The sequence below is a fragment of the Rhinatrema bivittatum genome, chromosome 7 (assembly GCF_901001135.1).
Source record: "Rhinatrema bivittatum chromosome 7, aRhiBiv1.1, whole genome shotgun sequence".
In the NCBI taxonomy this organism is placed as follows: Eukaryota; Metazoa; Chordata; class Amphibia; order Gymnophiona; family Rhinatrematidae; genus Rhinatrema; species Rhinatrema bivittatum.
Window position 1 is genome coordinate 97,953,511 of NC_042621.1, and position 24,452 is coordinate 97,977,962.

Below are 24,452 nucleotides of genomic sequence, written 5' to 3' on the forward strand. Positions count from 1 at the left end.
AGAAGGTTAATTTCTTCTAAAAGACTCTTGTTCATATAATTAATAAATTCAAATTGGCAAATGGGGCACTTATCTGAATCAGAAACTTGCTCCCAAATTGGCATTCAAGGCGTAATACATTTTCAGTTTCTCTACTGTTTGTCAAGTCCATTTCTTAACTTCAACAACTCATATCATCACGCTGTTCAGCTTTCCAACACAGCCATGTTTTGCCACTAAGGCTTTGTCAAGGAGGCTCAATGCCACCAAAAGGAGTTACAGTGTGTCATACTTATCATCCATATCACATGAAAATACTCCTCCTCTAAAGGCAATATCAATTCTCGAGTCAATATTGATTAATTCATATTTGCATTTCTTTTTTTCAAAATAATTTTTATTGGCCATATTTGCATTTCTATAGTGAAAATTGGAAATGGTATCAATTTGTGATGTATAGAAGGTTCATATGTGTATAAATATATATGTTTAAATGATCTTATGGCAACTACAGTTAGGACGGTACCTAGATTCCAAATCACACTTCTTTTCATTGCATAGCAGTCCCTCATAGAGATCGTGTCTTGTTCGTATCCATCTTCTGCTGGAGGGCTTTTCTGACTGCAGTGATTCCTAAAGAGCGCACATCTTATTGGATGCATATTTAAAAGGAACTGGAAGCAGCTAGTGCTCCAACCCCCGGGCTTGCTCTGTCCCCTGTGATCACACAGTCCCAGATTGAGCAGAACCGTGTATAATCATGTATTTATAAAATACCCTCCTATTCCACCTCCCGATTTAAACCCTGAGGTATTACAATACACCATTCATTAATCCAGCATTGCTCATGCCAAAGTAAGGTGCTAGAGATCTCAACCCCCCCTCATTTTAGCATAACCTGCTCTAGGACTAAAAAGGAAAGGTCACAAGCGCTATGTTTCATGAGCAACCAATGCCCCACTAAGGGCCTTCTCTCCCATAGTTGCAAATGCAACTTAAATGCTCACAAATGAGAAATTTTATCTTTTTTTTCTTTGGTGTGACCTGTATACAAGAGGGAAACACAGACACATTACAACATAAATGGCTTCTGATAGTGGCAGTTTCTCCAAATGGGTTAGTTTTGCCCATGCCTTGTCAGGATTGAGCCTCGTTGATAAGCCATGGAATGTTGGGGATGATCTCAACCTCTCAGATTTACTGGGAATGGCTTATGTGGTATCACATGTAGGGGAGTTCTTCAGATGATGTTTCAGATGAAAGATCAGATGCTCAAATATGTTAGGCTGTGCAACTTCCTCATTTCCTATGTCCCAATTTTTAATTAATCTCTATGGGATGACTCATTGGTGTAACTTTGAGGTGACTAATGTGTCTCTAAATGTTTGCCCCAACATAAAGCAAATTGGGGTTTAGTCTGAAAAACTGAGTGTTCTTCCAAAAGATGCCAAGGTCTCAACATACGTTATCTGATCCAGTGAGACTTGGAAGAGAATGGTAACACTCATACCAAAAGAGTCTTTTCTACTGGGGCAATCATACTGGGCAAATAATGCCTTTTTAGATGCTTTTTTTTTCAACATAACTCTGGAGTTTCCTCGCTTAACAAAATGCCACATTTCACTTGCAGCTGTTTTAAATTCTTCCTCAGTGGAACAAAATAGCCGCAAATATAAGAACTGTCCAACTGGTATATTGTCTCAAAAGGGTTTAGGGTATTGAATTTGATATAAGAAAATATGATTGCAATCAATAGATTTCTTAATCGATGTGGTTAGCCCCTGTTATCAGGCTGTAATTTGAATATCTAAAACTGAGATTCCTACATCATTTATATGGACTGTATGTCTTGAGTTTCATGAGTTTAGCCAATGAACAAACTCCAGAAACATTTGAAATGTTTGTCCATATAATAAAGATATCATTGATTAAACATTTCCATGTCCATACATGGATTCAAAATAGAGACATGTACACATAAGTGGTTTTGAAAACCGCCATATACAGACAAGCTATAGAGGGAGCAGTAGTGGCCCCCATAGCTGTCTCTTAAACTGGCTGGTACTATTGATCTTGAACGCAAAAGTAATTTGACTTCAAAGCTATGCATGTAATCTCTCCCCGGAATGAAATATTATCATCAGAGAAATTATATACACATAGCTGGTCAATAGTGATCTTCAAAGCATCATCCTGAGGTATGTTAGAATACAGAGAGAGCAATATTCAGCACTACGTAGCCAGATAAGATAGGACTTATCCGGTTAAGTGGCAGCAACTGAATATCCAGCCTCACTGAACAGCTGTCCTTCAGCCGGATAATTAGTTATCCAGCTAAATAGTTAAGCTGGCTTAAGTGGTAGGCGGGATGAGGGTGTTCTGGGGAGGAGTCGACTTACCTGGATAAGCTCTCCAGCTAACTCAGATTTTAGGCCCATAAGGCTGTCCTAAAGTTAGCTGGATATATTTATGTGGCTATCTTTAAGTGGCACCACTGAATATATGGACTAAGTTAGTCAGATAACTTTATCTGGCTAACTATCCAAGCCGCCCTGCGGCACAATATCTACCTCAGCTATTATGTCCAGTGTGGATAAAACACATCAAAATATACAAAGGTAACTGGTATTTCTTTTATCATCAATCTCAATGCAGAACCGCATAAACAAATAACCATTTGTGTTATTTATATATCTGTAGGACCTCTGGACTATGTGAGTTTGTTAAGCATACAGACTCATTTTATAGTATACAGGTCCAAATTGCTTTATTAATCAGGAGGTCAATTTTTTTAGAATTTTTAGTTATTCATTTTTCATAAAATATTTATAGACCCAAACCGTTGTTAGTCAATACATGCCTCGCACAAACTAGTTGCACCATATCTTGGAACAATGCCAAACTCTCTAAAATGTAGACCACTTCGCAACACCTTCGTAGCTCAAATTGCTTTTCTATTATAAATGTCCCAAATATACTCATCTATTGAGATGTCCCGACACGATCGTGTTTCAGACCGTCCTGGTCCTGCTTCAGGGGCAATGGCTCATCCAGAAAGATTTTGGGTCTCCCAAAGTGGCATCCTTACGGTTCCATTTTATATCAATTTGTTGTGTCTACGGTCGGCATTTGCCGACCGTAGTTACATTTTTGGAGGTTCTGGAGTAAAAGTGTTTTGGGCATTGACAGTGTGGATAAAAGCCACTCACTCTTGTAATCCATACAGGTGTTGAAGTAGGTAATTAAATCTGCGGAATCTTGCAGTAAGAAGTGATTTTTGGTACTAATGGTCTCAAAAATGTATCTACGTAGACAGATACTGGCTCCAAAAGAGAGCCCAACCTAGACACTATAGGGCGTCCGACAGATGCTGCTGTTAACTTATATAGGGGCAGATTTTAAAACCTGCGCGCAGGCGCAGATTTGTTTGCGCAACCCGGCGCGAACAAATCTACACCCGATTTTATAACATGCGCGTGCAGCCGCATGCATGTTATAAAATCCTGGGTCGGCGCAGCGCAGGGAGGTGCACAATTGTGCAAATTGTGCGCGCTGAGCCACGCAGCCTGCCTCCGTTCCCTCCGAGGCCGCTCCAAAATCGGAGCGGCCTCAGAGGGAACTTTCCTTCCGCCCCCCCCCCCCCGCACCTTCCCCACTCTTCCCTTATATAACCCGCCCCCAGCCCTACCTAGAACGCCCCCTTACCTTTGTTGAAGAAGTTACGCCTGCCTCCCGGCAGGTGTAACTTACGCGTGCCGGCCAACGGCTGGCCCACGATCCCGGGCACAGCGGCAAATGGCCGCTGTGTCTGGAGACTCAGGCCATGCCCCACCCCCCGGACTGCCCACACCCCGCCCCTTTTTGCAAGCCCCAAGATATACGCGTGTCCTGGGGCTTGCATACGCAGGGGGAGGCAGGGGGAGGTTTTCGGGGGTTGCACGCGTATCTTACGCGCACAACCCTTTTAAAATCTACCCCATAATCTTAGGAACAAAATATATTATTGGAATTTTAGAATAAGGTTCTATTAGGAATTCACATTCCTGCTTCTCAATTCCCTTATGGTTTTAGAAATATCCATAATGGGGTCAGCCAAAAGTGATATATAAGAAAGTTCATCTGATAGTTGTCTAAAGGCTTCCCTAGCCATTACAACTATGCCTCCCTCTTTGTCTGCCATTTTAATAATGATGGAAGTATCTGCTGCTAGAATTGCACAAGCCTTTCTTTCAGTCCTCAGTAAATAATTGTAAGTTCTTAAAGGCATATGTTCAAATTGGTTCTTGTCCCTAGTAAGAACTAGCTTTTTTAAACGTCATTATCATTGGGTCTATAAGGCCTGGCAGGTTCCACTTTGACTTCCTACTAACTACTGGTGTATGTGAGGAATCTCCCTTGTCCTGGCTAATCTTCAATGACCTATGAATCTAAACAAATCTGCCTGAGTTACAAATAAATCATAACGAATAGTGGGTATGAAAGATAAGCCCCTTGCTAAAACACTGTGTTCAATTGTTGATAACCTACACCATGAAGGTTTAAAAATATTTTGTGATATGTTACCTGTGTGGCTTCAGTTTTCGCTGTTCCCTCAAAAAATGTTGATTGTTTAGGTCCTCTAGGCTGGGGTTCGCGTAAGATGGAATTTGAACAGGTTGATTTGTTAGATCATTGGCTGTCAGCAGATAACTGAATGCACCTAAATTCTTCATCTGAAGACTCGCTTGAGACTTGAGATTTGATGTCGCCTTTGGAGGAGTATTTTCATGTGATATGGATGATAATTATGACACAATGTAACTCCTTTTTGGCGGCACTGAGCCTCTGAGAAAGCCTTAGTGGCAAAACATGGCTGTGTTGGAGAACTGAACGCCGTGATGATATGAGTTGAGGAAGTTAAGAAATGGACTTGACAAACAGTAGATAAATTCAAGATGTATAAGGATGTATTAGATGTCCATAAGTCTTGAATGCTGATTTGGGGGCAAGTTTCTGATTCCGATAAGTGCCTCACTGAGGGGAAAACAATATTGGATACTTCATTTGAATGTATTAATTGTATGAACATAAGTCTTTTTGAAGAAATTATAGGATTTGAGCACAAGGTGTTTAGAAGGGTATTTTAAATTCAGGAAGTTTTTTCCTATGTAGAAGTCACAAACGTTGTTTTTGACATTACCACATTCTTGCACTCACAATTATTTTAATATGTAATAATTATAAATGGAATCTCTTACTCTCTAATTATATATCATAACAGTCAGAAGACGGATGAACGTACTTTCTACTTGCTAAGCAATAGATGAGATCTTTATTGATATGGCTAAATATGGTATGAAGAAATAGTAGAATCCTTGGATCTGTATTGGTATTGCATTTATTCATATGTCCTTGGATTTCTATATTTGATTGCCCTTTTATCTTCAAGTCTGTGGAATAATCTGTTAAGGGAAATGAGAGAACCTAACAAAGTGCACATGTTCAAACTATTAAACTGGAGAAGTATGTATTAAATCGGAGCTCCCTTGTAGAGCATTGCAGTATTTGTCTAGCTAGCAACAGTATGAGCATGGGGTAGTTAGCTGGTACTTAGCATACAGTGGCTCTTAATGCATAGATCTCTCCTTACAGACAGGAGTGTCAGGCTCTGGGACTCACAATCCTGGTAGATGCCCGCCGCTGTTCTCCTGTCTCAGCACTTTTTAAAGCTGTCAACATTTTGCAGGTGAGATTACAGCATCCTACATTGCATTGTGTACTGTACTGGAGTAGTGTGCATTATTGAAAGATTTATAACATGGCCAGAAGAAATTGTGGAGTGTAATTGGTCTCTTAATATCATGTGACCAAATGTTAAAACTGATTTATGGCTCTGACCTCATCTGCTGGCAAGATCACTGTGTCACAGTCACAATAAATTTACAGTACAAGTCCTCCATTTTGATTTTCTACTTGTTTTATTGTTTTGGTTCCCCACACATCTGACTAAAATTTGATAAATTTAGTGTATGTTTAAGCTAGAGTACTGCTTATGTCTCTATAGTGTATCTACCTGTAACCAAAGAAAATCCCTTTCACAGGAGCCAAAAAAAGAAACCAAGTAACATAACATTCAGGCTAATTGAAATGACTAAATAAATATGCAAAATATTTCCTTATTTAATATTGATTTTTTTAAATGTATTCTAAAAACCTAAAAATTCACTTCAAGGCCTCTTGCCTCAGCAAGCACCCAATGTGTGTCTGCAGTCCCTACGAAATACGGTATGTCCCAGATAAAAAGTAAACCCTTATACTTTGAGTCCTTAATGGTAGCGGCCTATGGAGTGTTGTGAGCATGTTCTAGAGCAGGGGTGGGCAATTCCAGTCCTCGAGGGCTGCAAACCAGTCGGGTTTTCAGGATATCCTTAATGAATATGCATGAGAGAGGCCTGCATACACACTGCCTCAGTTGTATGCAAATCTATTTCATGCATATTCATTAGGGGTATCCTGAAAACCCGACTGGTTTGCAGCCCTCGAGGACCGGACTTGCCCACCCCTGTTCTAGAGAGAGAGAGACAGTGAGAGTGTGTGTGTGAGGAGTGCTGAGAAGTGGGGGTTTTTTTTATATTTTGAATTCTTACATATTTTTATTCTGTAAAATGTAATTGTATTTTTTGAATTGTCTGCCACTTTGAGTTCCCTATGGGAAAAGGAGGGTTAGAAGCCTAAGAACAGATAAGAGAAGATGTAGCTCCCAGAGCTGAGGCGACAGTGTTTGCTGGAGGTCTGGGAGAATAGAAACATACATGGCTCCCGGTGAAGCTGTGCTCCCTTTAGGCTGATTAGGGATCTCCCAACAGTAGATTGGCCCATCCCAATGAAACATCCAAGATCTGGAACTGAGAGTATAAAAGGAGAATTTGTCTGCTGGTAACTATAGAACGCAAATGTGTCACTGAATTGTGATAGGGGAGAGCTCGGCTCAGTGCGGTAGCAGGACGGGTGTCGCTGAATTGCGATAGTGGGGGAGCCCGGCTCAGTGCAGTGGCAGGACGGGTGTCACCAAGAGCAATGTCGGAAGCAGCCAGGATCATTGCCTACCTGTGATCCTGTTGCATGCAGGGATTCAGAAAGGTACTGGTTGCGTGGGAGGGAAAGGAGGGAGCTTTGATTAAACAGTTCATTTTTAATAAATACTTAGAGGGGTTTGGGGGGTATTTCTTCCCAAAAGGACAATTAATTTATTTTTTTTTTAAGTTTGTTGGGGGCTGGGAATTGAGGTCCCAGATCTGCACGCTCTATTTATTTTTTTAAAGGCCACCACCGCTTACCCGGTGATATTCTTTTGAATATAGTCAGTTAAGGCTAATGTTATCAGGGAACATATTCCCAAATAATTTTAGACCTGTTCCAGGGCACCGATAGAGTTAACCAATAAACTTATTAAACTAACTCCTAACATTGTTAAGATAAGTTTCTTGGCTAACTCATCTCTGCTGAGAGCGTCCATTACTTATTCGGCTGATTTTTAGCAGGGTAATGACTAATCTGGCTAAAAGCACAGGCGATCTTGAAACCTTGGCATGTAGCTGAATAACTTGGCCTCCAAATGTCCAGATTTTAAACCGCAGAGCTCTGTGCTAAGCAGGTAAGTGGGGCAGTTAAAGTAACCTAGATAGCTTTAGCTGGATATTCAGGGGAAATTATCTAGAAAAATGTTCCACAGAGTGTCCTTGGATAACTTTAGGACAAGTATTTATCCAAGCAGGCTTACCTGGCTAACTTTATCCAGCAGTGATGAATATCGGTTAAAATGTGCTCAAGGAAGACGGCCATTTTTTTACCCAGAGAAATTCTGTGTGGGCAGCAAATTACACAGACGAAACTTAGCTAGGGAGTAGGGGAAAGTGTTCAGATCTCAGTAACTCAAAACGTTGGCCAGACAAACCCTTTGTTATATCAACCTCACACAGAATAATTGGGACATAGAAAATAAAAGCTCTGTCTTCCGTAACTGTCTTAATTTATGAAATGAAATGGACTTCTGTCTGTTTCTTCAGGTTGCCTTCTTCTTCATCTCTCTTAGTCTGTGCTAGTTTGGCCTCTGTTAGCTGCTGGATCTGGTCAAGAAGTGCACTTGTATGACTGGGTGATATGGGATTATATTTATATGCAATGCCAGGCTATTGGCATGGATACTGGATACATGGCGGGGGAATGACACAATGATCAGGCGATTTTAAAATACAGGATTAACCTAACTAAGGATTCTTTTCTTCTGCTTTCATAACAGGGCACTGTTCCTAACTGTATTCATAGAGTCTTGTTACTTGTTGAGCGAGACCTCACATTCCGTGTCGAGAAGCCAACTGCCATGCAGGTAAGATGTCCATTTACTGGAAGCGTTGGAGGACTCGGGCTCTTAAACCTCTGAATTAATGAGTTCCTCTGTATTTGGGAGTTCTGGTTGTATCTAAGATATCAAACTTTAGGGCCACAGAATTAAGGGATAATGCTGCCATATGACACATCATTTGGATTCCTTCTGCTTGTTCTACAATGGAGTTAAACAATTCTCTTATATGTACGATATGGTTACATAGTCAGAAACCTATGTGTAGGAATCAATGAAGATGAAGGAAGAGTAGGGTTCCAACCCCCTTCTAATTACCTTATGGACTGATCCAGGCCAACCATGGGAAAAAGGGGATGGGTGGGGGGAGGGGCCTAGTTGGAGGCTGAGCCAGATCAACCTGAAGGTAGGGAGCAGGGTGAAAAGGAGTCACAAGCTGACATTACAGTTTCTTCTTTTCCTTTAATTACCCTTTGGAAAAGTTGTCTTTCATAAGATCTTTCCAGAATGTGCTTATTCTCTGTTTATCATTTTTGTCCATGCAGTTATTCCAAATAATTTAGAAACCTCATGGCTCGTCAAAAGATCTGCTCCATTTAGTGTTATCCTAAAAAGTTTGGCAATAGACTTGAGATGTGGTAATCACTTAAAATATATTTTTCAAGGCCACAAGACACTAGGGAATGATATGTACCCTTTCCAGCCACAGTAATAAAGTAGCCATCTAAAATGAAAGTAGGATGAGTACAGATTGTTTAAATTGAGAAATGTCATGCTAAAAGAATGAGTATGCACAAAATCAGTTTTGGCTTGGCCCTCCTAATAAAAAAAAAAAAGTATTTTAGATCCAGTTTCTTTGTGAGGACATACATCTGGCTTTTAATTAAATACATAATTTAAAAAATATTTAACTCAATAATTTAGGACATGGGTTGTATTAGTAATGAAAAAGCTTGCTAGCCTGTTATGGAATACTTTAAAGCATTTGGTATCCATTTAGCACCTATGTGGAAGGTCACTGCTTGGAATCTAAACATTATCTATTCTCGCCTTCCTACTTAGATTTTTTTCATCTCTCATTTTAGTTTTTTTCCTACTACTTCTATCTTTTCTCTTCTCTCTTCCTACCAAGAAACGTGGCTTGGAACATTTTTGTAATCCCTGGGCTGATATCCTCCATTGGAGTCCAAGAGCACTCCTTGCACACTGGGATTTAATCTGTTTTCCATTAATTTCAACCACATACCTCCTTCCAGGATTCCCTTTGTCTCCAAGTCCATTATTATTTAGTAAAAATCATGTTGGAGGCCACAATGAAGTTCCAACATAACTTTACTGTTCAGTAAAAATGAATCATAAAAGAAAATTATTATTTACCTGCTAATTTTCGTTCCTGTAGTACCATGGATCAGTCCAGACAGTGGGTTATGTCCCCAATCCAGCAGATGGAGTCAGCACAAGCTTTGAGGGGGCGTATCCATATATACTACTACCCCCTCTGCAGGAGTTCAGTATCGAGTATATCAAAGCCCGAGTAGAAACCCCCGAAGGATCAAGTTTGTGGAAACAGATAATGAAAACAATTGTAACCGCAACAAGTAACTGCAAACATCCTACCAACTTGTAGGGAGCTGTGAAAAACAGCGAAAAGAAACAACTGTGAAGACACAGAACACTGCGAGCAAGAAGCAGCGCAGAGCTGAGCAGGATCAAGAACCCAAACGCGGTGGGCGTCTGGACTGATCCATGGTACTACAGGAACGAAAATTAGCAGGTAAATAATAATTTTCTTTTCCCTGTACGTACCTGGATCAGTCCAGACAGTGGGATGTACCCAAGCTTCCCTAAATCGGGTGGAGTCCTGCGAGGCCTGCTCGGAGAACCTGCTCGCCAAAGTGTCCAGAGACCGAAGAGGCGAGGTGCAGACGATAGTGCCTCGAGAACGTGTGTAACGATTTCCAGGTGGCTGCCCTACAAATTTCCTGCGAGGATACCGAGCGAACCTCCGCCCAGGAAGCCGCCTGAGAACGTGTAGAATGCGCTACGATTCCGGGTGGGGGAGTCCGACCCGCCCCAATGTAAGAAGCAGCAATGCCGGCCTTCAGCCATCTGGCAATGGTAGTCTTCGAGGCCTGAGACCCCTTCTTAGGACCGGCCCAGAGTACAAAGAGATGGTCAGAGGTTCGGAACTCATTTGTAGCCTCCAGATAGAGGCGCAGAGTGCGCTTGACATTCAAGAGACGGAGAGACTTCGGCTCTGAGGAAGAGAAGGACAGCAACTCCACCGTCTGGTTCACATGGAATGCAGAAACCACCTTCGGAAGGAAGGAGGGAACGGTGCGAAGTGAAACTCCAGAGTCGGAGAAACGGAGATAGGGCTCTCTACACAACAGAGCCTGCATCTCCGAGATGCGTCGAGCGGAACAGATGGTCACAAGAAATACAGTCTTGAGAGTGAGATCCTTTATCATTGCGCTGCGCAGCGGCTCGAACGGTGGTCCCGACAGGGAGCAAAGCACAAGGTTAAGACTCCAGGAGGGACAAGGGTCCCGTAACGGAGGACGCATATGCTTGACACCCTTGAGAAAACGAGCAATGTCAGGATGCTGTAGAAGAGAGCCCCCATCGCTCAACAGCGAACCAAGGGCGGCCACCTGAACCCGTAGTGAATTATAGGTGAGCCCTTTTTCCACCCCCGCCTGTAGAAACTGAAGGATCTGAGGTACAGAAGCCTTAGCGGGTCTCGTGGCCTGGCTGGTACACCACAGCTCGAACACCTTCCAGACTCGAACATAGGCCGATGTCTTTCATGCCCGCAATAGCGTGGATACTACCGCCTCCAGGTAGCCCCGACGCCGGAGGCGGCGCCTCTCAAAAGCCAGGCTGCAAGACAGAAGAATTCTGCCTGCTCGAAAAATACCGGGCCCTGATGTAGGAGCTGGGGGAGGTGCCCCAGCCTGATTGGCCTGTCGATCACCAGCTGTAGCAGGTCCGCAAACCAGGGTCGCCTGGGCCATTCTGGGGTGACGAAAACCACGGTCCCCTGATGGCTTTCTATTCTGCGGAGCATCCTGCCCACCAGGGGCCATGGTGGAAAAGAAAGATATGGCGGCCACGGGAGGACCAGGGCATCCACTCCCTCCGCGCTCTCTCCGGCGACTGAAGAAGCGTGGAGCCTTGGCGTTGAGAGCGGACGCCATCAGATCCAAGTGGGGGGCCCCCCACCGATGGACGAGAAGTTGCATTGCTTTGTCGGAGAGAGACCACTCTCCGGGTCCAGCAGTTGACGACTGAGGAAGTCCGCCTGGACGTTGTCCACACCGGCGACGTGCGAGGCCGCTAGCCGGACGAGATGACGCTCCACCCATTGCATCAGCAGCGCCGCCTCGAGCGCGACCTGCGGGCTGCGCGTGCCTCCTTGTCGGTTGATGTAGACCACGGTGGTAGCGTTGTCCGATAGGATTCTGACTTCTCGGTTCCGAAGAAGCGGGAGGAAATGTCGCAGAGCTAGCCGGACCGCTCTGGTTTCCAGACGGTTGATTGACCACTTCGCCTCCACCGTGGACCACGTCCTCTGCGTGGCGCTTCGATCGCAGACTGCACCCCAGCCTGCTAGACTGGCATAGGTGGTCACCACCACCCAATTTGGCAGATCGAGGGACATGCCACGGGCCAGGTTCGGCGGATCCAACCACCAGCCCAGACTGTCCCTGGCATTCTGTGGGAGCGGGAGAATCACCTGATAGTCCTGCAATACTGGTTTCCAACGGGAGAAGAGCGCCCACTGTAAGGTCCTGAGGTGCGCGAAAGCCCAAGGTACAAGGTCGATGGTGGACCCCATCACTCCCAGGAGTTGCAGGTAGTCCCAGGAGGTGGGCTCTGGTAACGCAGAGAACCGTCGTGTGTGATCCCGCAAGGATTGAGCTTTGTCCTGGCGCAGAAAAACTTTGCCCAGTAGGGTGTCGAAAGTTGCCCCCCAAAAAAACCCAAGCATTGCGAGGGCATGAGGGAGCTCTTGGAGAAGTTCACTACCCATCCCAGGGAATGTAGAAACCGTACTACTCGAGTCACCGCTGAGCGTCCATGATCGAATGACTTCGCCCGGAGGAGCCAATCGTCCAGATAAGGATGAACCAGGATGCCCTCCTTCCGGAGAGCTGCCGCCACAACTACCATGATCTTGGTGAAGGTGTGCAGCGCCGGCGCCAATCCAAACGCGAGAGCCGTGAACTGAAAATGCTGGTCCAGAATTTTGAAACGAAGGAAACTGTGGTGGTCCGGGCGGATGGGAATGTGCAGGTAGGCCTCCGTTAAGTCCAGGGAGGCGAGGAACTCCCCCCGATGCACCGCCGCAATCACTGACCGGAGCGTTTCCATGCGGAACCGAACGACTCGAAGGGATTTGTTGACTTCCTTGAGGACTAGGATAGGCCGGAAGGAACCGTCCTTCTTTGGTACGACGAAATAGATGGAATAGTGGCCCGAGCCCACCTCTCCGAAGGGCACGGGCGCAGTAGCGCCTATCTCCCGGAGTCTGTCCAGAGTCAGCTGCACCGCTCCTCTCTTGAGGTCCGAGCCACAGGGGGGAAAGATGAACCTTCCCTGCGGGGGGCGGACAAATTCCAATGCGTAGCCGTGTTTTATGGTATCCAGGACCCACTGGTCCAAGGTGATCCGTGCCCACTCCGCTTAGAAATACGTTAGTCGGTCCCCAATCCTGGGGACAGGGGAGTGGGCGAGACTGGCATCATTGTGAAGACTTGGTATAGGGGTTCCCGGTTCCGGGAGTAGTGCGTGCGGGCCGATGCCCGCGGAAGGCGCGCAACCAGGGCTGAGACCTGGGGGCGGATGGCCGGGAGCCCGTCTGTCTGTAGCCCCTGTAGCGCCGTTGCGCTCTGGCTCTGGTCCGAGAAGAAGAAAACGCTCTGGATGGTCGAAACCTATCCTCCGGCAGCCGATGAACAGCGTTCTCCCCCAGGGACTTGATGATCTGGTCCAAATCCTCCCCGAAGAGGAACTTGCCCCTGAAGGGAAGAGAGCCCAGACTGGACTTAGAGGACGTATCAGACGCCCAATTGCGTAGCCACAGTAGTCGTCGTGCTGCCACTACCGAAACCATGGATCTTGTGAGGACCCGAAAAAGGTCGTACGAGGCGTCCGCCCCATACGCCACTGCGGCTTCTAGCCGATCTGCCTGGGCAGCCTCATCGGACGGCAGGTTCTGAGACGTGAGGAGTTGTTGCACCCAAAGGAGACTAGCCCGCTGGGCAAGCGAACTGCACATCACCGCCCGCATACCCAGAGCGGAGACCTCGAAAACCCGCTTAAGGAAAACTTCCAACTTACGATCCTGTGTGTCCCGCAACGCCGCACCTCCCGTCACTGGGATAGTCGTCCTCTTCGTGACCGCCGACACTGCGGAGTCCACCTTTGGGACCTTGATGAGGTCCAGAAAATCTTCGGGGAGCGGGTACAGCTTTTCCATAGCCCGGCTGCTCTTCAGGGAGGCCTCCGGGGTGTCCCATTCCCTGGTGAGAAGTTGTAAAAACGAGTCATGAATGGGAAAAGCCCGAGCCCTCGGCCGGAGTGCCGCCAGGACAGGATCTCCCTTCCTTGAAGAAGTGATGACAGCGGGAGCTACTGGGGCAGGCGGGTCTGGTGGCGGATCCAAATCTAATTCTTGGATGATCTGCGGGATGAGGTCGTCCAGCTCTTCCCTCTGGAAGAGGCGTAGGGTACGCGGATCATCCCCCTCCTGTGTGCCGTCCCCTTGTCCCCCGTCCGGGAAGTCAAGTCCATGTCCCGCTGGGTCTGGCACCGCCCCCACTGCCGCGGGCGTGGATCGGACCCGGGTAGGAAGGCGGGAGGCCCCCACTCCCGGAGGGTCGGGGGGGGCCGGCGTCGAGGGCGACATCCGAGGGATCTTAGGAGGGGGGGGGGGTCCCACAGGTGCTTCCAGCCCCTGCAGATAAGCGGTATGCATGAGCAGGATAAACTCCGGAGAGAACCCCGGCCTGCTCGGGTGCGCTTCGGGGGCGGCGTGGTTCCTGCTCCCTGGCTCTGGGTGCTTGGTTCCTGCACCAAAATCGGGGGAACACCCCCGCTGGTAGAGTCCTCCAGGGATCCGTTCTCCCTCGTGGCCTCCAGGGATCCGTTCCCCCTCGTGGCCTGCGCCTCAGGGCGCTCAGAATGTAAAATGGCCGCCGTTCCCGCCAAAAATGGCGGAGTGGCCGGCCCGCACCGCCCGGGCAAAAAAGAGAAATCAGTCAGGGACTGTGAGGTACCTTCCCCCCCGGGAAGGCATCGTGCACAGATGCCCTCCCGGGAAATCCGGGACCCTGGGTCTCCGCAGGCCGCACAGCGGGACGGCCGCGGCATCGGGATCGCTGCAGGAGAAAAGAAAAAGCCACGGGGGGGGCCACGCGCACAAAGGCGCCGCTGCGGGGGGGCCCGGTCGGCCCGCACTGCCCGCTGTCTGAAAATAGAGGAGGGTGCCGCGGGGGGGCCTTCCTGGCCACACGACCCGCCCCAGACATCTTTCCCTAAATGGCTCAGCAGCCCATGAGGAGCTGTAAAATGGCCGCGGGTGAGGGAGTAAAGAGCGAAGAGGCCGGCTCCACCGGCTTTCGCGGGCCCCGGGGGCTGAGCTGTAAAGGAAAAAACTACAAAGGAAAAACAAACTTACCCCTGGCTGTAACGAGAAATAAACAGCAAGGCCACAGAGAAGAGACAAGGAAGATAAGCCACTCCCCAGAAGTTGAAAGAACTCTGCCTTTTTTTTTTTTTTTTTTTAAACTTAATACAAACTTGATACAAACTTGATCCACAGAAAAAGACAACAACAAGCCATAATCAAGCAAGAAAGTGAAGGAAAAGGAGGGGAAGCCTGATTCCCCTACTCGCATCTGCTGGAGTCAGAAGATACTGAACTCCTGCAGAGGGGGTAGTAGTATATATGGATACGCCCCCTCAAAGCTTGTGCTGACTCCATCTGCTGGATTGGGGACATAACCCACTGTCTGGACTGATCCAGGTACGTACAGGGAACTTGAGATTACAAGTTCAGTCTTCACTCGGTCCTTTACATTGCATCTCTTCATTTGTGGTAAATCTGTGATTCTGTTAGTCTTTCAACTAGTTGAATTTCTAAACTGGATCTGTTCCCATTTTGAGTGGCAGTTTTGAAGCTTCCTCCAAAACTTGGATATACTACTGGATGGCCTGGATTAGTGCTTCTCAAACTTTATTCGGCCGGAACACACCTGACAGATAATTCTTACATAAACATGTGACCGTCACGGGGCTAAATATAAACAAGCACTCTGCATTCACAGGAACCCCCTCGACCCCCAACAATGAGTGCAGAGCAGATCTAGAACATTCCCCATACAACTTACCATATAAAAAAGATATTCTGGTTCTGGTGACATCCCAGTAAAAGCAAAACAAACTCCCTTTACTACCAGGCACAATACCCCTCCTTATGAAAAGACAGTAATTTACCACTAATGCATGTCCTATTGAGAAAACACAACAAATAAGATTGATACAAATGCCTACACGCTAGTAAAATACCTCACCTCGATCACACGCCCAGAACTGACCTTCACCAAGTACAGAAAGACCACAAATTATAAATATGGAGACAGAAACTGGAATGGAAAACCAAAAAAGCCACTCTGCATGCAGTGCGAACCTGGAGAAATGGAAAGAGAAATATAGCACCTAACAGTCCCAGGATCTGCAATAATGCACACAAACTAACCCACACAAAGTTACACCTGTATTATGGAATGCACTCAAACAGTAACAACCCTAAGAAATACAACTATTAAACCAGGCCCTAAACACTAATACATTTCCTATTGGGAAAACAGAATAAGCCAAGCTGCTATAGATCCCCACTCAGAAATAATTGTAAAGCCATACTAATAAATGTTTCAAAACAGCTGATGAACAGATAACATCCAACAACTGAAAACTCATAAAAATTATTAAAACATGTCCAAATATCAATAAAATATTTCAAAACAGCAGCAACATCACTTAATACCCAATAATTAAAATGGCAGTCAGTCTAGAAAAATAAACTTAAAAAGCCACCTTTACTTACCCTCTCCAGCAACTCTCCTACTCCTTTCCCTTGCAGGCCAATAGCACTCACCAGAAGCAGCAAGGGCTGCTGAAGCTCTGTCCTCACAGTCCTCTTCCTTAGCGCCCACAACCATCTCTGTCTCACACACACAAGACACCTCCCTGACCAGTGTCTGCTTGAATCACTATCACCCTCTCCCTTTAGTAAATCATGAGTTTGTTCCCTTAGTAAAGATAAGAAAGGCATTGTTGTCTTTTTCTGTCTCTCCACGGCAGACCATGAACCTGCATCCATCTGCTATTACTGTCTTTGGAAGCCATAGGTGGTGCTATCCTGTGGAGGGTCATTTTCAGAGGAAGTTCTGTGGGAAAAATAATGCTTTACCCTTAGAAACGGTCCTTTAGAAAATGTCGGCTGCTGTAAAATTATGCGCATACACACTGATTGCTGGACTTTTATGCACATAGGGGAGAGGCATTTCAAGGGGTAGAGTCTGTGTGGGCTTGGGACTTTCACTCACGTTTAAAAAAAATCTGCACATAAATTCTCTCAGCAAAACTATGCACTCCAACTAGCAAGTGAAATTGAGTGTGCGTAGTATTGCCGGGATCATTTTCACAGCAGATTTATGAGCAGGAGTCCACTTTGAAAATTGGCGCAGGTTTTTTTTTGGGGGGGAGGGGTTAGATTTAACGCATGACTTTTCACTGGTAGCTAAAGGCCAGAGGGTTTACAAATCTGAGGGGGTCATTTATCAAGCCAGGGTAAGCAGCATTTGCCATGTGGTAAGCATGCTATCATAATAACCTAGCAAATTGCAACAGATAAAGACCCAAATGGTTCATCCAATCTCCCCAGCAGGTTGTTTAGGATTGAAATTGCCATGAAAGTTACCAAAAGGTTTCCCCATTTGTTCATTTCCATCCTCTTGCCTCTAGATTCTCATGTCCTGATGCTCCTGCAGGCCCCAGAGCCCGCCCCGCCCCCATCTGTAGTGTAAAAATCCCTTGGGATCCCTACTTCTGCTGCAGCACCAATGTAAAAACAACTAATTAAATCGATACATCTTGGGCAGCGCTGGCCCTGGTCCCACCCACCGTATCAGACTCCTGCCCCATACAACTCCAAAAGTGATCCCCCACCCTCCAACCCCCCTCAGAGCACGTATTTTCAATCCCTGTAGGCAGGGCCGCCATCAGGAATTTTGAGGCCCCATACAGCCAAAATGTCTGGGCCACAAGCATTCAGTGGATAAAGTATATGCAACAATGTTTATACCTATGTGTAAACTCCACCATAGGACGTCCCCCCAGTAATAAATAGATAATGCACCGGCAAAACAAACTTGTTACTTACCCTTTGCGCTCCGGGGACTCCGCGGCTCCTCGGCCTCCAGCTAGCAAGCAGACAGCGACGGCCCGCGCGCTTTGCCAGCGCATACTGTCTGACGCGGCGTTGACGTCACAGCCGCGTCAGACAGTGAACGCTGGCAGGACAGAGCGCGCGGACGAGTCTCTGTCTGCGGTGCTCTGTAAATCAATGCTATGCGTGTCTAAAAGACACGCATAGCATTGATTCTCTCCCTTCTCTGGGGCCCGCACCCAGGGCCGGCTCCAGGTTTCAGTAGGCCCCTGGGCGACAGACTGTCGCCTCAGTGGGCCTCTTTGCCATGAACTAATACATCCCCCAAGCGCACCTGCCGCCTGGCGGCTGCGGGCCCCCATATGTGGCAGTAGATCCTGGGGCCCCATACTGCAGGCCCAAGAATACTGCCCTGATGGCGGCCCTGCCTGTAGGTCCAGCAGTGCTCAGAGTACCACCTAGGGCTGCAGATCTGGGGGTGCCATTTTAAAAATAGTGCCGGCTGGCCTCAGACGACCTTTGCTCCAGTCATGCGGCACGGCTGGACCGAGAGCCTTGGGGGTGCTTCACGCACTGCTGGACCAACAGGGATTTAAAATAAGTGTTGCGGGGGGGGATCAGCAGCTCAGGAAGGAGGTCCAGAGGAGTGGATGGGGTTGCACCCTCTATTGCTTACCTTTTTCCTGCCTGACTCGGTTCCTTTTGGGAAGATGACTGCCTCCGCTTCTCCACGCTGACCCCTTCGGCGTCCCCGGTCCGGCATGGGCGACTGCATTCGTCATCTTTCTCCCAGAGTCACCTAGGGCGCGCAGCCCTGTCCTTTACGTGCGTCATGGCAGGAACCTTGGGGGCGTCCCCACCGCATGACGTCACAAGCTCGATTCTTAATACGAGTTAGCAAGGAATCCTCCATGCTGATCCCTCTATGTTACCAGACACTGCCGCTCTGTGTACTCCCGCTGCAGGACGACTTAGGTACCTGCTCCATGGGGAGCTTGCCTCACTCCTCTACACCCTTCGGGGTTATCTGCTACCAACAAGGACGCCTAAGTTACCCACTCCTCACAGGCCTTGCCTCGCTCCTGTCTACCCTGTGGGGTTGCCTACCATCTACAAGGACGCCTAAAGTACCCCCTCCTCGGGGGCCTTATTTCGTCCCGGACCTCCTTTCCTCGGGGATTCTCTCCTACTACAACTGTCAGCATCAGAGTGAGTGCTACCGCTCCAGTTCTGTCTCTGCATTGTCTCACCTCTCTCTTCATAGATCCTCGGCCTACCCCGCACCGCGGACCACTACCGGATCTACTCTCACTGGCCTTCCATCTAGGCCTGGGTTCTCGGCCTACCCTTCGCAGACCACTACCGGACCCATCTCCCTCTCGGAACCTGGTGAGACTGTGGAACTACCTTTTCCACGTTGCAGCCCTCAGAACGGAACATTGCAATCAGACATCTCCCCTTCTGGCTGGTATCACTGCCCATTCCTCGGGTTACCATCTACGTTGCAGTATAATAAAAACTATTCTTCTCTGTGTCCATCTCTGCTCGGAGCTAGCCTATCGCTGCAAGTCCCCGCAGGGCTCCGCCCTGTAGGAGGTGCCATCTCTTGCACCGACCAAGGGCCCACGCCTCAGTGTCCAAAGTACAACAGGTGGGATCACTCAGGATGGAGGGGATTGGGCTGCCTGCGCCTCAGGGTTTCATTTATTTATTTATTTACATTGGTGCCACTTAAAGGTGCAGCAGGAGGGGGTGGGAGAATGAATCACACTAGACCGCAGGGGCTTTTGTACTAAAAATATAGGGAACAGTCTTGGGGCAGCACAACTGCGGTATTTTTTTTGCTGCAGTATTTTAGCACAGGATTCACAAACTTGGTGAATCCCACACTATATTTCCCTCTGGAGTAAATCTCCTCCTAAGTTAGCACCTGAGGCAATGGAGGATGAAGCCAACTTTCCCAAGGTCATAAACTGCATCTTTGGGATTAGAATCCTGGCTTCCCTGCTTCTCAGCCCACGGCTCTAACCTCTCGGCAATATTTGCTGGATAACATGCGTGTGATGTGACAGAATGACCCCCGTCATTTTCCACATTCTCAGGGAGCGCTCTCATGGGCTCTGGCAGTCACCCGGGAGACCTTGCACAGAATTGTAATTAAAAAGCTGAGTTGTATCTGGAGACGCATCTCCAATCTCCTATGACCATTACCAGTACTGATGAGAGAAAAACAAGCCTGATCTGCTGCATAACTTAGGCTGGTTCTGCTTAATGGGCTTAACCTAACTTCGGCGGCGTGTTCAGGCTGGGAACCCTGTGCAGAGCTGGCTCACCTTAATCATTTTGTATATTATATGGCAACACATCTAAAACCGTCATGCCAATTACATTACCTGAGTCCGGGACAGCGTACAAGCCACCACCGTGAAGTGTGAAAAGCTTGAATCACGATAGAAACATTTCTGAAGAGAGAAGCACCAAGAGCAAAGAAATCCCTGCGCCAAATAATACAGAGGGCTTCAGGCCCCCAGAGGAAGCCTGGCTCCTGCAGTGCCCTGAGCATGGCCTGTACCTCATGCTGCAGAGAGAAATCCCTACAGCGCAGGGCATGAGGTGCCCTGATACAGCTGGAGCAGAAAACTGCACGCGCAGGTACAGAGTCACAGAGACAGGCAGGTTCAGCCTGTCCCCGTCAGTCAGCCCACAAGATACAGCAGGGGAGCAGAGCGATTTTGTTTTTCTTTGCTGTGCGCTTTCTAGTCGCACTTCTCCTCTCAGATTCCCAGAGTTTCCTGAATCCGATTTGGGAGGAAACAAGGGGGGGAGGGACTGGAGAAGGCAGACTTTGGTGGGGGTGGGGGAGGAGAGAAGGGAGCTGGAGCAGAACCCCTGCGATGACAGGACTGAGGGCAGAGTAGGGGGAGAGCTGGAAGGAGCAATGGCACAGGTAGGCCAGGAGGATCGGATAGGCAGTACCAGAATCCCGCCCAGGCTGTAGAGCGGGGAAATCTGCAATATTGCTGAGAGCCAGCAGGCATCAGGGCGGGGGCAGGGCAGGTGGGGCAGCTGCCCTGGCACAGAAAGCCTGCCCTTCCCCGCCACTTTCCGTCTGTTCCCACGGTTGCTGCTGCCATGTGCGGTGCTCTAACAGGGTCATTCATCAAAATGCATTATGGCGCCATAACGCGTGCGATAATAGTACTATCGCATGGCGCAAATGCACATTTTTGGAAGGGGCGGGATTAGGGAAGGATCAATTTAATCGAGGGGCAGTATTGCATGGTGTGATGGCATAATGCGTGCTATCGCATGGTTTTAACTATGCCTTTTTTCCTGGTGTTAAGCTGTGCAATAGGCCTGAAATGGCCAAAACCACAATTTGTGATAAATTTTGCAAATTGTGTGTTGGCCATTTCTGGGGAGGCCTTCACAGTATTCAACTATTTAGATCTCTATAGGAGGGTCAGCTAATAGCTCGAGGTCAGGTGTTGTGGTGGTTTAGGGTTTAGGGGCCAGTTTGACATGCAGAGTGAGACCTCGGTGAAGATTTGATGTCATTTGGGGTGAGGAAAGTCTCACAATGATGAGATTTCTACTGTGTTATCTTGCCCTAGCTTGATGGTACCCTGTTACAGAGTCTGTTCTGTTCAGTTTAACATCCTCCACTTCTGCAGATTTGTCATGTAAACTGTAGATTGCGTTATGTGGCAGGGGATTGTCTGAGCTGGTATGATAAAGGGCTTTGTGCGGGATGAATTATAAAGGCAGACAGAACACGAAATCTCCATACAACTTCCTGGCTAGGGACAGGCAATGAAATGCTTGCTAGTCCTGAAACTGAGCAGACTTCTAAGCCTTGTTTCTTCTAAATTACTCTGTTCTGTTAATAACCAGTTAACAATCATTCCTTTCCCAGTTTGTCATGAAAGCTGTGGACAGTCTTATAGGGAGCTTGTATGAGAAAGTTGCTAATAGTAATTGAAAAAGCTCTGTGACATTCAAATTGGTCTACTGTACGTACTTCCTCCCCTCTCCTCACTCAGGCACCCATCTTCTGCTTTTCCTGTATAGATTGCATCTGGGGCACTTTTAATTCTTGGCTGATTCAGCAATTAGGTAAACCGTTGATTCTTTACCCCTTCTTAATGGGAGTAGGGACTGTGCATTACGTGTCTCTGATCGTCTGATATGTGCTATACAGATGAATGGCCACTCACTTGCATAAAGGTAGTGAAAGCAGAATGCTATTTTTATAACACAAAATTACTCTCGGGGAAGCAAGAACGCTATGGTAAGCACCAGGCTTTGAGGAGCCAGTTCCTACAGGACCAATTCTGTTTTTTTTTAATTAGATATTCTGTATTTATAGTCTCTGCTTTTACTGTTTGGAATCGGCACTGCAGGTACCAGAATGCATCAGGATGAAGTTTGTCAGGACCGGTCCTGCCCTAATATCTCCCTCCAGGAATTGGGTGAACTGGCAGCTATGAACAACTTTTGTTCTGTGTGCACGCTATCCGGCTGCAAATAGATCTGATAATAATAATCTTAAACAATTCTATATGAATATCAGGCTCTATGCCAGTGAAAAACTATTTTTTATAGTTACACAGTAAATGATATAAAGTAGTGTGGTTGCCGTGTTAGCCTACTTGAATACACAAAAATGAAGGTTAAAAAATAAAAATAAGACAACAAAAAATATATAGGATGATACCTCCTTTAGTGGACTCACTTAATATATTTCTTGATCGGCTTTTACAAGCTCAGAATAGAATCTATGAAAAGTTATCACCCTATATATTTTTTGTTTGTACTTGTTAACCTTTATTACCGTAGAGTAACTGACGGCAGGTATAGGGCAACTTTCCCATTCAGTCTTCCCAGGGGCTGGGATCGTACAGTACTGGTAAGAATTAAAATCTGTTTGCACTCCCCTCTCATTTTACTCCAGCTCTTGAGCTGCAGTTTTGCTGTTGTCTACAGGTGTGGCTTAAGCAACTCTTATTTTTCTCTTCTATTGTTTTTTTTTTAATTTCCAGCTTGATCTTCTTTCATCAAAGTCCTTACACAGGCATATTGACAGTGCGTGGCTCCCTCGGGAATTTGATGGAAGCTTTCCTTATTGCCACCGTGACTGGCTAAATTTCCGCATGGTGAGTGAGTCACAGTCAGTTTAAAGTTGTCATCTGAAGTCTGAGCTTGGTTTTCTCACTCAAAGGAGAGTGTACGGCTTGTACTGGACACGCGGCATACAGAAAAATGGTTGAATTAACTCCAGTTTGAAATATGTGTGCAGTAACACCTTGCTGAGGCGTCAAACTAAGTGACTGGAGATTCCCTCTACTTATTTATTATTTATTTATTTGCTTAAAACCCTTGTGCCCCACATTATCAAAAAATATCTAAGCAGGTTACCTAGTAAAACACGCATAATAAAACACGCATAATAAAACACAAAACTGACCAATCACACGTTATTAAATCATGAGAATTGCATAAAAACTGCAGGCACCATTCATCCTACATACTGCTGAGAGCAGACATACTCCACTGACCTCCAAATATAAATACAAGCCAATCATCCAATACTTGCCATAGACCTCAGCTAACTCCTGATAAGTCGGGGCAATAGATGTGCCTTTACCAATTTCCGAAAGACTGCAACCCAGGCCTCGGCTGTGAATTTCTCAGGCAGTGCGTTCTGGAAGAGTGGCCCAGCAACACAAAATGGCCACTCCATAGATTCATGGAGCCTAAGATGCTGAAAAGAAATGGACATCTAACAAATTGTGATATGAAGGATCTTGGAGACCACATGGATTGATAAAATCTTGAGCACCGAGTTAAAACACCTCGGAGTTAAACTGTGTAAAAGCCTTGAAGATTAACATTGGAACCTTTAAATCTGAGCCAATGCCAATTAAAGAGAATGGGGTAATGTGATCCCAAGTGTGCTTACCTGAAACCACCCAGGCGGCGGCAGCAGCAGCAGCAGCAGCACTGTGCGCCGATTGAAGCCTTGTCAGTGCTGCTTGTGGTAGGACCAAATAAAGCGAGTTACAATAATCGCCTGTGGAAATTCACCAGAGCATAAGTAACAGCTTTCAAATCCTCAGACACAGAAAAGTTTGCGGGTGTTGCAATAACTGAAGTTTCAAAAAAGAACCTTCTCAACAACAGCTTTTACATGTGGTCGAAAAGACAGAGTAGAGTCGATATATACTCCCCCAATTCTGAGCTTGTGCAAGGATCGGATCCTGGCCCCATCAAAAGACAAAGTAGATGGGAGATCTTTAGGAAGAAAATGGGCTAAAAAAAACCCATCTGTTTTTTTTTTTTCTATTTAAAAGCAACCCTTTTCTAGACATCCAATTTCTAATAGCACCTTCCCCAAGTCTTCTCTGTTTCTGCATCCAGTTCCCCACAGGGATGCAGTCCTGTAGTATCCTCTATCGAAATGTAAATTCACTAATTCAGTACTGTAGAGCAGAATCTTACCTCCCATTCCTTGGCGTTCTTTCCAAGCTCGAGTCCCTCTTATGAGAGTCACAGGTAGAAATATACATGACTCGACATTTATGAGCGACTATATTAATGTTTTATCAAAGACTGTTGCACACAGATTTCAAGTCTCTGCCTGCACAGGTACAGTGCAGTTTTGCTGGAATGCTTTGT

The 24,452-nt window shown here is 46.6% G+C and overlaps 1 protein-coding gene across 1 annotated transcript in view; it reads left to right on the forward strand.

The window, feature by feature from the left end:
- PLEKHG4 (pleckstrin homology and RhoGEF domain containing G4) overlaps positions 1–24,452 on the forward strand; it is a 341,909-nt gene that overhangs the window by 140,527 nt on the left and 176,930 nt on the right. The window contains 3 exon segments of the mRNA XM_029608782.1: positions 5,611–5,704; positions 8,258–8,344; positions 22,817–22,930. Coding sequence (XP_029464642.1) covers positions 5,611–5,704; positions 8,258–8,344; positions 22,817–22,930 — 295 coding nt within the window.